The sequence below is a fragment of the Hyperolius riggenbachi genome, chromosome 3 (genome assembly GCF_040937935.1).
Source record: "Hyperolius riggenbachi isolate aHypRig1 chromosome 3, aHypRig1.pri, whole genome shotgun sequence".
Lineage (NCBI taxonomy): Eukaryota > Metazoa > Chordata > Amphibia > Anura > Hyperoliidae > Hyperolius > Hyperolius riggenbachi.
The window spans coordinates 109639045-109651147 of NC_090648.1; the positions used below are offsets into that span (position 1 = coordinate 109639045).

The 12103-nt window shown below is 43.0% G+C and overlaps 1 protein-coding gene and 1 long non-coding RNA gene across 4 annotated transcripts in view; one reads left to right on the forward strand and one right to left on the reverse strand.

The window, feature by feature from the left end:
* The window catches only part of GCK (glucokinase), a 46037-nt gene that overhangs the window by 6818 nt on the left and 27116 nt on the right, over window positions 1-12103 (reverse strand). Inside the window, exons 3-8 of one of the 3 annotated variants that reach the window (XM_068274760.1) lie at window positions 11235-11389; window positions 8055-8174; window positions 6218-6313; window positions 5390-5489; window positions 2262-2445; window positions 880-1035 (exon numbers count right to left, since the gene is read on the reverse strand). In XM_068274760.1, coding sequence (XP_068130861.1) covers window positions 880-1035; window positions 2262-2445; window positions 5390-5489; window positions 6218-6313; window positions 8055-8174; window positions 11235-11389 — 811 coding nt within the window. Of the gene's footprint in view, window positions 1-879; window positions 1036-2261; window positions 2446-5389; window positions 5490-6217; window positions 6314-7616; window positions 7720-8054; window positions 8175-11234; window positions 11390-12103 lie in introns of those variants that run through there. The other 2 variants (XM_068274761.1, XM_068274762.1) reach the window with 2 other exon arrangements.
* On the forward strand, window positions 5684-11760 carry LOC137562933 (uncharacterized). The gene is made up of 3 exons (XR_011030217.1): window positions 5684-5729; window positions 8081-8138; window positions 11246-11760. It is a non-coding gene; the product is annotated as an uncharacterized lncRNA (long non-coding RNA).

Here is a 12103-nt window from a genome sequence, read left to right on the forward strand (position 1 = left end):
CCGCCTTTTTTCAAGCGCAGGTGATTTTTAAAATCGCCCACAAAACGCTTGTGCAATGATTCCCTATAAGAGAGCTCACAGCTGAGCAGTTCATTTCCGATCTGCTCAGCAAAGCGGTGCCTGTACCATTTTTGAGGCGTTTTTTGCTATAATGGAAGGTATAGGAAAAAACGCAAAAGGCTCACAAAATCACTTTGTGCAGCGATTGCGTTCAGGTTTTAAAGAATAAATACATTGTATTTATTCTTTTCCAGGTCAAAGAGTTCACTTCCTGACTTGCATCAGGGAGTGAATTAAAAAACCGCTCTGAAAAAGCGCTTAGAAAAGCGCTTTTTACAAAAACGCAGCACGCAGTGAAGTGCCGGGAGGGGGAAACACAGCGCACAAAAGCGCAAAACGCTTGCATTTGTGTTTTGTTTTTTAGGTGTGAATGGGGCCTCAGAGACACTTTTTTTTCCTGTAGAAGAAAGCTATATGCGTGAAGTATACACACACACTGAAAGTCTAATGTTTCGCCACATTTCACTGGATTACAGCTCAAAAGTGAAATGATTTAAAGAATCAAGTAAACCTTTTTTGCAGGAGTCTCTGCTTTTGCTTGATCTATTTCTAAGCTGCATACATTTGCATGAACTTGGACTAAATAGCATCTCATTTCCCATCCCTACTAATGGTCGAAGGCCAGTCCGTCATTGTGTAATATGAGGGAGCTGCCAAAAAATATGCAAGTTTCTACACTACAATTTGGTTTAATTTGTCATGTTGCATTTTTTTTTTTGCTCCTTTGGTCTTTTTTAAATGTTGACAACTTGGCATAATGATCTATTATTCTTATTATTGCAAAACGACACCACACTGAGTGTAAGGTCATCCCCTTACCCTTCTATCTGTGACACAAATTGCGTTTCAAAACTTCCCCTTGTCTTCAGTTTTTCAGAAGCTTCTCCACCAAAAGCCAAATTCTCATTCGCCATTTTCATCAAGACCAGCCTGACCAATTCGCCCATGTACTTTCCACCAATCATCTTCTCATAGCTGTACAGTGGAACAAATAACAGGCAATCAGAGTGGGACATAGGCAAACTATGGGCAAAAGACCTATCTAGACTATACACAGTATATATATATTTCTTTATGTCAGTACCCAGAAACTGAACCAACTAGAAAATGAAACACTAGATTTCTTGTTAAACTTCATATATTACATGCAGAATTAAAGAATCACACTACACAGGATCCTATAGTGACATTAGAGAAGGTGATTGTGGCTATGATTGTTATATTTACCAAGCAGGAGATTTTAGCTGGATGCACATTTGAAATCACAAGATCCTGGTTATGCACCAGTTATTATTATTATTTAGTATTTACATAGCGCCGACATCCGCAGGGCTGTACAGAGTATATATATTGTCTTGTCACTAACTGTCCATCAGAGGAGGTCACAATCTACCGTAAAATCTACCTTAGTCATATGTCTATGTATGTATCATGTAGTGTATGTATCGTTCGTAGTCTAGGACCAATTTAGGGGGAAGCCAATTAACTTATCTGTATGTTTTTGATGATGTGGGAGGAAACTGGACTGCTTAGAGGAAACCCACGCAGACACAGGGAGAATATACACACACCATGCAGATAGTGCTCTGGCTGGGATTCGCACCAGTGCTGCATAGTGAGAGTGCCAACCACTATGCCACGTGTTCTCTTGCCCAACTTTCACCTTGTAGCTCTCTGCTGGTCTCATTAATCCCTCGAACAGAGACTCCACTGGGAGTCTTCAGTGATTCGGCTATGTGGATAGATCATGGTGAACCAGAACTTCTAGGATTTTGTAAGGTTCTATCACACAGTAGGCTGAAGGCAGTGAATTCACCACCTGTCTGCTGCTTCCATGCATCGGCCTGTCACTTGCTAGCACTCGGCAAGGGCAGTGGAGAGGGGTCCATCACATTGGAGCGTGGCCACAGCTACACTGAGATGCAACATGATGCAGTTGTTGCTGCTGGATAATTATACCGTGTGTCCAATGCTGACACATACAGGGATACAAACACTGCCTTTCTGATGCATTAACTTGCAGATGGAAGGTGATTGGTGGCCGGCAGACGCACAGGATGAAGAGTTCATGTTTTTCATTCTGTGAGGAGTGAATGGGCCTCTAAGTAAGGGCAAGTAGTGTTAGCTTAAATTTACAGAGTCAGGAGGAAAGGTTTTACATGTACCACCAAGACAGAAAACACAAGACATTGTATCCTTACAGTTGCTGACCAGGATTTAGCGAGCCTTCATCCACCACGCGATCATACTCCAGTCGGAAGTCTTCTATCTCCCCCGTGTCCCCAAACGCTCCCCACTCTGTGTTGACACACATGCGTCCCTCTTCTCCCTCCACCAGCCCCACGTTACACATCTCCTCCATGTAACATGCATTGCAGCCAGTACCTAGAGATCAATGCAGAAAGCAACTCAATGCTAAAGAGAAACAATGCCTGCTTTTAGCCAGACTTCTTTTTTTTTTTTTTTGTAATATACAGTATCCATATGTTTTTTATAAGTACATCTGAAGTCAAAAGTGAAACTATTGAAAATAAATTACCGTATTTATGTCATAAATAACTTAATAATCATCTTACTGATGCTCATTGCTCTTTGAGGACCCTCCCATTTCCCATTCTGCTCTATGTTTGTACTAGACTGCCGGTGCAGTGGTATACTGTCGCCTATGCTATGCACATGCGCACAGACAATGGGCATGTGTGGTTCGGAACTTGTACCTCTTTGTACCTCATGCCCTCTTGTGTCTCCCTGTGTCCTCCTCTATCCCCCTTGTGTCCTTCTGTGTCCCCCATGTGTCTGCCTCTGTCCTCCTCCTTGTGTCCTCCTCTATGTCAGGATATATTGGGGTGCTGATGATGTTGGGATAATACAGGAGTATACTTCGATCATTTTTCTAATTTGCTGTGTATTATGTCAAAGGTGTAGATATGCCAGGCTAGATTCATGGACTGTTCATGTGATTGTGTGTGTGGGTCAATAGAAGTACATTTGCATTGAATTCCTCTGGAAGCAGGGGGCTTGCACATTAGCATACAGTTCCTCTGGACAGCCAGAAAACAGGTACGGTAATTAGGAAACACTTAATTAGACAGTTGCTTTGAAGCCTATACAGGTGGTCAGACCCTGTTGTCTGAATACTGACTCAGAGGTGTATTGTGCTTGGGAGCAATTGTCACCTGGACTGGCTGCAGTATGCGTTGAAGCAGCTCACACCAGCCTGAGCCAGGACTTTACATATGACATCCTGCTGGAATGTGAAAGCCTTGCTCAAGTTGTCACCTGAGGATGGGAAATCTCTGTAAAGATCAAAAGCGTACAGGAAAACGCCTTGAAATTCGCATGTCACAGCTAGCCCAGATGTGACAAGTGGCTCGGCAGACTGTGATGTCACAAACAGGGAAATTGCGTTAGTCTTGGGGCAAGAAACTGCCTCTGGCCAGGAAATGGCTTATTATGCCAAGAGCAGTCAAGTCCCCACCTTTGATCTGCTGTGAAATACACTTTTAAAACTAGTTCCTCCCCTTCCCAATGAAGTTGCAGCCTCCAGGCGTATATCCCAGTATAAGAAGCAGGGCCAGATGCCTAAAAAATTGTAGCTCTCTGGAGATAGCAAGAACGCTAAGGGCTGCTCGACTACTGGTCGCTTTGACTACTGGTGTTCTCCCGCCAATGACGTTCAAACAACACTGATAACGTTTATTTTTCCCCGTTTATTTCGGTAAGCAAATAGCTTTGTGTGTATCTTTGTAAACTCTTAATCTTGTAACTTTTTACTTTGTAACTTTTTTACTTTGTTTTTTGTACATCTTTTGTATATATTATTTTCTGAATTGTTCCATTTTTTCTCTGGAATATTAAATCGTTATTTAATAAGTGACTTCTGCTGTACTAAACTAACACTCATAGCCTAGAAGAGACTGAAGTGTAACTAAGTTCATGCCTGATTGTATGATTGAGCGACACTACCGTATAAGATTGTAATTGCATTGTGTGTGGGGCGTTTGTCATACGTTGGCCTAAGCGCGCAGCTGGCCCAACGTACGAAAACGCCAGTGCGAGTAGCTTGACAGCAGAGTGGCTAACAGTATCGTTCAGAATGACTGTTAGTGGTTTTGCTTCACTACAGTGTAAGATTGCAATTGTGCGTGTGCGTGCGTGGCGTTCCCGTATTCGGCCTAAGCGCAAAGCTGACCCGAATACGAAAAACGTGGATTGCATGAGCACTCAACCGCAGAGTGGACGTTTCTAGCAAAAGCTAGTGGTGGCAGTAAGGAGCGTTTGAGGGGTCCCAGCCTTGTCTGTAGCTTGAATAAGGCTGTTCCCCACTTGATCTGGTCAAACCCGTAGTCGGGAACCGTATACGCAGGCGTGCAGCGGGCCGGTTCCTGACACTCTATGCTCCTTTGTGTCCTCCTCTATGCCCCTTTGTGTCCCCCTGTGTCGTCCTCTGCATGGGCACAGTACAGGGAGCCCCCGATATTGTGGTGGGTTGGAGGTTCGTATTGGCAGGCATTCACAACTCAGGAACTCCTTGCATTTAGACTATAAGATGCAGTGACTTTTGCCTCCACTTTTGGGGGAGAAAAAGTGAGTCTTATAATCCAAAATACAGTACAGTACATACAGTATTTATCTCTACAGCACCTTGGAGGATCCCTCAAGGCCATTTTAAAAGCTTGCAAAGAGTTCTGTCCAAGATGTACTATTACTAGTGTGTACCTTGTAAGTGTGTGTGTGTGTGTATGGTGTGTGTGTGTGTGTGTGTATGGTGTGTGTGTGTGTGTGTGTGTGTGTATGGTGTGTGTGTGTGTGTGTATGGTGTGTGTGTATGTGTGTGTGTGTGTGTGTATATGGTGTGTGTGTGTGTGTGTGTGTGTGTGTATGGTGTGTGTGTGTGTGTATGGTGTGTGTGTGTGTGTGTGTGTGTATGGTGTGTGTGTGTGTGTGTATGTGTGTGTGTGTGTGTGTGTGTGTGTATGTGTGTGTGTGTGTGTGTGTGTGTGTGTGTATGGTGTGTGTGTGTGTATATGGTGTGTGTGTGTGTGTGTGTGTGTGTGTGTGTGTATGGTGTGTGTGTGTGTGTATGGTGTGTGTGTGTGTGTGTGTGTATGTATGGTGTGTGTGTGTGTGTGTGTGTGTGTATGGTGTGTGTGTGTGTGTGTGTGTATGGTGTGTGTGTGTGTGTATGGTGTGTGTGTGTGTGTGTGTGTGTGTGTGTGTGTGTGTGTGTGTGTGTGTGTGTGTGTGTGTGTGTGTGTGTTAAAAAAAATATGTGCTACTCGTCTTCCATGTTTTTACATTTGAAAATCCAGTATGAATATCTTCTTACCCACTATCAAGCCAACTTCACAGCGATGGTCTTCATAGTAACAAGAGATCATTGTAGCCACAGTATCATTCACCATGGCTACCACATCCATCTCAAAATCCTAGAAAAAGGCAAAACAGCATTGGAAGAAGTAGTCAGTGAGAGACTGAGACATAAATCATGAAACTGTTGAGGGTTTGCTAAAACAAATTCAGTATTGTGTAGGTGGAGCTTATTATGCATCTACCAACAACCCAGTGCCTATTAATAGCTCAGGTCCTGACTTTCATCATGCCTCATACACACCCTGGACTAACCTTGGCAGAGGCGGCAGGTCAAGGCCATCTCTGCATTGAATCTAGTATGAATACAGATGTCTAGCTATGTTGTGAAAGAGCCAGAGTGTTAAGCCTGGTACACACCTTCAATATTGATTGGCTAATCACTGACCAATTTTATTGCCTCCATCTAGTATGAGCGTTTACTTACACAATCTGCTCATAATATTAAAAATCTGTTGACCCTCATATTACATGGAGGTTGTAAAATAGGCCAATCATAAGTCAATCAAAACTGGATACGTGTATGCACCCTTAGGTTATCTTGGGCAAGTGCATTGTTCCCATCCTCACCCCAATTCTTGTAAGCCACTTTGTCACACAGGCGCTCCTCCTCCTCCCTCCATAGCAACAGGAACTACTGACCACATTTTAGACACCACGGGAGATCACCTATTTTTAGAATGGTTCACACATACAACTAGCTGTTTGGTTTAGTAAACTGTGGTAGAAAGTTTCCTCCAGTTATGACTGGTTGCTAGTGGCGGCAGATAGTAGTACTGCGTCTCACCCCTCTTCTCTTGATGGCATCTCTCAGCAGTCCAACCACATTGTTTCCTTCAGCTCCAGATGCTTTAAACCCTTTGGTCCAGTTCAGAAGGATTCCCTGCATAGAAACAATTCTTAGTGTTGTTTCCAGAGTAACCCTAAAATCCTAACTGCCTGGGGCAAAAAGCAAATCTTACAATGAAATTTCTGTAAACCAAAAAGATTTCAAAGCATGCAAAAAAATGTAATGCAAATCTGGAATGCTAAAGACGCTGGATACACGTATATAACCTTAATTGGAGGAAACTATAAAATGTAGCTTTTAATTAAATTAGGATAAAAACATAGTAGAACTGCTCAAACATCCATGTGAAGTTAATTCACAGTGGGTTGTAATGTAGTCATGAATTAGCCCCATATACAATAATGGGATAGCTATACAACTCACACTATCGTGTAAACAAAAAACACCCTCCTATATCAAAAACACTACATGTTTCACCCCCTCAAACGGGGGCTGTGTCAGGGGTACTAAAAAGTGTCAAGTGCCAGAGCTCCTCCTAGTACTAAAGTGAAAAATATCTACATAACAATAAATTGCATTCACATTCTTATCACAAATTGATAGCTTGTTGGCTCATTTAGTCCTCTTCCTAATGTTTACTGTTTTTGTCACAATATTTGTGCTGCTTGGAACTCTGACTGTTGTACATTTTGTTAGTGTATCTATGTTCCCCTTGTCGTCTTATTGTGCTTTGTAAAGCGCTGCGGAATATGTTGGCGCTATATAAATAAAATAATAATAATTTAGCATGCTAAAGACCCTACAAATACATTCCATGACTTAATATGGAGTCTGCAACCTAGTGTGCCCAGCTTCTGGCATTTTCATGGCTTTCTGCAGACTGAAACCCTAGTCTGGCTACCCACTGGCATTTTCTTGGCTATCTTGCATTTCAGTTCTAGAAACTTGGCCAGGATACCAGGTGCATAGAGTTTGTATGTCCTCCTGTGCGGTGGTGTAGCTAAGGAGCTATGGGCCCCAGTGCAAGTTTTACACGGGGCTCCCCAAGCACTCTATACATAACAATTGATACAATGCACCAAAAGCTGCCAATGGCAACCGCAGTGTAAGAGGTGCAAGAAGGGGGATGGGGAACAGTTTGTTAATGATCACTACTATTCAATGCATCTATAGAAGTGATTAATACCAGCACAGGACTAATAAAGAGATAATACTGCAGTTGAGGGTGGGCCCCTGAGGCCCAAGGACCCCTGGAATGGTCGCAGCCTCTGCACCCCCTATTGCTACGCCGCTGCTCCTGTGTTTGTGTGGTTTTTCTCTGTTTATTCCAGTTTCCTCTTACTTCTCAAACATGCCTTGATAAGTTAATTGGTTTCTAATAAAATGTAAAGTGTACCTGTGTCTTCTTAAATCAGAAGGTAATAGAATATCATAGTTGATGCAGGGAGCACACAGCAATTTTACCATTACTAGCACTGGGGGAGCACCGGCCATTGACAGTAAGGCCCTGTTGCTAAGGTAACATGCTCGTTAGCCCGGTAACACACGTGTCAATAAGAGTGAACCAGTGATGCTCCCCCGATGGTATGAATGATAAATAATTTCTGCATCAGGCCCATACTTGGTGGGGTTGAAAATAAGACAAACATCCATCAAGTTCCAATAGCAACCACAGGTCACTTTACTGAAAACTGACTAGTCATAACTGTTGTCTGTCTGGCTGCTATGAATGGTTTGTTTTTTTTCACCTTTTGCATTTCTGTATGCATATTATTGAGACTATGTTAAGTGTGTACTTTGCAGTGGCTATGATGGTTTGAACTATTTGTGTTACCTTGTCAATGTCTTCATGTCTGACAGGGAAGGAAAAGGTGAATCCCAGAGGCAGCTTCTTGTGCTTCATATTCTGCTGGTCCAGGTAATCCGAGATACATTCAGCAATGTAATCAAATAACTGTAGAGACAGGCAAAGCGAGCAGTCACTGAGTTGTCTATGTTGTCCATAGCAAATAAATTGTTCCAATTGATTTACTTACAGTATCTACTCTAAAAATATGGGAAACTTGCTGAATGTTTGCTGTGGTCAACACACCTATGAGAAACATTCACTCGTGAAGCCCTGAGAGCAGCTTCCTACAGTTTGACATATTATTGGCTAATTTGGCTGCTATTACTTAGGCTAATATCACAGTGAAGTTTTGCATTGTGTTGCGTTATAACATGCACGCAATCAGGGGTGTAACTACAAATCACCCCCCCCCCCCTCACACACACACACACACACACACAAAAATTTGATTGGACCTACCCAATGTTCACACCCTTTCCCTTCCCTCCATTTTTGCCCTTCACTGCCTTGGGGCCCATCTCACAAGGTGGACATCCTAATCTTCACACCCACAACAAGAGTAGCCACAAACCCACCCGATCTGAAGGATGGACTCCTTAAACAGAGGGAGTGAAGTAATATTTGGGCCCCCCTTACAGCTCTGCCCCCCCCCCCCCCTGGGCTCACTGTGGCTGCTCCCCTGTAGTTACGCCCCTGCACACAAAGCAACCAAAAACAGCATTTACGGTGGCATGCTATGTAAAGCACATAAAGAAGCAACTGACCAATGTGCATCTTTATTGACTTACATCGTGGGCGTCAATGTGCACTTCTGGCAATGCACTGCACTTTTGGAGGGACAGTCCCTCTTTGGGGGCCCAGTCATTCTGTCCCTCTTTCTTCTTCATTGTGACTCTTTCAGGACTCATGTACAGATCTATGTAAATATATGTACAGTACTTTTCTAATAAAAAATGTGTTTAAATGTGGTTATCTAAGGTGTGTCTGCCCGCCTCTGGGATGAAAAAGTTGTAATGGGGAGTCCAGTCTGGGCTAGAGGTCCATCACTCCTCCCTTATAGTCCAAAGCCAGAATATTTATTGCATGTCAATGGCAGTAGTACAACAGATGCATGCAATAAATATTGGATGTACATCCATGGAGGGTTGAGCCCTAATTGGGCACGATTCTGGCTTTAAATGTGGTTAAACTTTATTCCCATCCTTTAAATTCATATATTTTTTATTTTTAAATGTTGTTATGAAGGAAAATGAACCAGGATAGAAAGGACTAGTGTGGTTTGAATTATAAAACAACATATTTTTGCAGTGAAATCTTTATGGTATGCATAAATAGGGGCGTGTTGGGGCATGATTATGGGTGTGGCTTAAGTGTCCCTCTTTCTTATCTCAAAAAGTTGAGAGGTATGTTTTTGTCAAGGCTGAATTTTTATCTTTCTGCTTCTAGATTAACTTTCCTTAAAGGGAACCTAAACTGAGATGGATATGGATTTTTCCTTTTAAAATAATACCAGTTACCTTACTCTCCTGCTGATCCTGTGTCTCTAATACTTTTCGCCACAGCCCCTCAGCAAGCATGCAGATCAGGGGCTCTGACTGAAGTCAGACTGTATTAGCTGCATGCTTGTTTCAGGGTGTGTGATTCAGCCACTACTGCAGCCAAAGAGATCAGCAGGACTGACAGGCAACTGGTATTAAACACCAGTTCACATATACTGCACTGATACACAAAATCGAGGGTGTAATAAATTGTGGAGCGCTCCTTATTTCTCAAACAATGAATTATCAATCTTAGGTCAGCGCTCAGTAACAAATAAAATTCCCAATTGCGTTTCAGAAAACTGTCTGCGGCAGCTCAGAAGATTTTCACAGTGCAGTTGCCCTACAGCACACCCCAAGCAGTGGCAACTCACCCTTAGTTGGTGACCTTCCGTTAGGTAGGTCTACAGCGCTTGTGGGGTCATCTGGCCGCCCCCTGCCTTGCTCGATCCTGTCTCTGTCTTCCACTCAGCTGGACTTCATATGTCACATCACCTCAAAATAGAATATACTCCAGACCCTCCATAGCGTAAAACTGTCTTTAAAATGTATTGATAAAAGCAATGCGCACTTACAAGCGTACAGTAGATTAAGAGCATAGAGTTTTTCCGGGCTGTATCCCGTTCGTGGGCCGCTCGGTGGGCGAAGTAGCGCTGTTTACTCCAGCCCCCTCCTTGCCAATCCACCTTGTGTCAGGCTGTGTCTGTGTCCCAGCTGGGTGGAAGACAGAGACAGAATCGAGCAAGGCAGGGGGCAGCCAGATGACCTCACAAGCGCTGTAGACCTACCTAACAGAAGGTCACCAACTAAGGGTGAGTTGCCACTGCTTGGGGTGTGGTGTAGGGTAACCGCACTGTGAAAATCTTCTGAGCTGCTGCTGCAGGATTCGATCTCTGAAGAGTGACTGATAATAGGACAGTTTTCTGAAACACAATTGAGACTTTTATTTGTTACTGAGCGCTAACCTAAGATTGATAAGCAACTGGTATTGTTTAGAAGGAAACATCCATATCCCTCTCAGTTAAGGTTCTTGTAAATCTCCTCTTTAATGTGTAGCTGCCTCCTTCCCATTCCACGTGCATCCTCCTCTTTCATGTGTAACATCCATGTGCCCTTTTTTATATGAAGCCCCCTTGAGTAGGAGCTCCTCTCTTCCATGTGTTACATTCTATTTGCAGACTCCCTTTCCCGTTTGTAGCCTCCTCTTCCATATGCACCAGCTCCTGTACCATGACCAGCCACTCCCTTGAGCAACAGCCACCCAAGACCAAGGCCTTTGTGACCATTTCAGAAACCCAGCCCTGACAATTAAACACTCTGCAGTCAGATATTAAAAACTGCACTATGCTTGGTGGTACCTTTCTGTTTGTCAAACCATAGATTTTAGTTAACTGATGACCTGATGACCACTCACTAAGGGTTACTGGGCCTGATAAACCCAAAGTAAGCAATAGAAGGCCAAAAGTTAAACAGTATTTTAGGTTAGCCAATACGATCCCTTATTTCATGCAGCAACTAAAAGCCGATTGGCAGAACTGAACTACTGCACTTTTGCTCCAGATTTCAGAGCTAGTCACACTGCTCTGCCTGTAAAGGCCAGTTTACATTGATAATGTTTTTCTCTCACCATCTCTGCAGTTCCGGTCATGGCATCCTCAGGGATGGAATACATTTTGTGCTTTGTATCTACTTTCCACTCTCCATCCAGATCTTCTCCAACTTTTACCAGCATTACACGGAAATTAGTGCCGCCAAGATCCAAGGCCAGGAAGTCTCCCACCTCTGCAAGAATCACCCACACATAAAGGCGAAATGTTATTTATGCAGTATTATTTCCTACAAAGCAGTTCAACTTTGCTCTGTATGGTCCCAGCAATGTCCTAAGTGAAGCACCGGAAATGCAGAGATCAATAGGAAAGTACTTCTGCCCTCAAAGATTATCAAAGACAGGTCATGTTAGCAGGGCCGGCGCTACCATTAAGGCAAAGGAGGCAGCTGCCCCAGGGCCCCAGAGCTTGTAGGGGCCCCCAGTGGCTACAAGAGGAAAAAAAAATTTGCAAATCGGCCTTATAGTTTTTGAGAAAATCGATTTTAAAGTTTCAAAGGAAAAAAACAAAACACATTTAAAAACCTGTCGACTTTAATGGTTAATAGCAAATCCACCTTAAATAGAAACCCTAAATTTGCAGGATATGTTAAGGAGATCGTTAGGAATAAGAGGAAAAAATAATTTTTCAAAAAGACCTTATAGTTTTTGAGAAAATCGATTTTAAAGTTTAGAAGGAAAAAAGTATACTTTTAAATGCGGTAAATGTCACTTTTAGTAGCAAACCTAACGGTAGTGTCATTTTACAGGCATCAAACAAAAGCGCAATAAATTTTCTGACGGGGTTTCCAGGGGGTCTATACGCAGCGCTTTGGCCAGGGATCGCTATACAGCCGCAATATGGCTGTATGAAGATCCCTGGCATTTTTTCCTATTTTCCCAATTTTTTA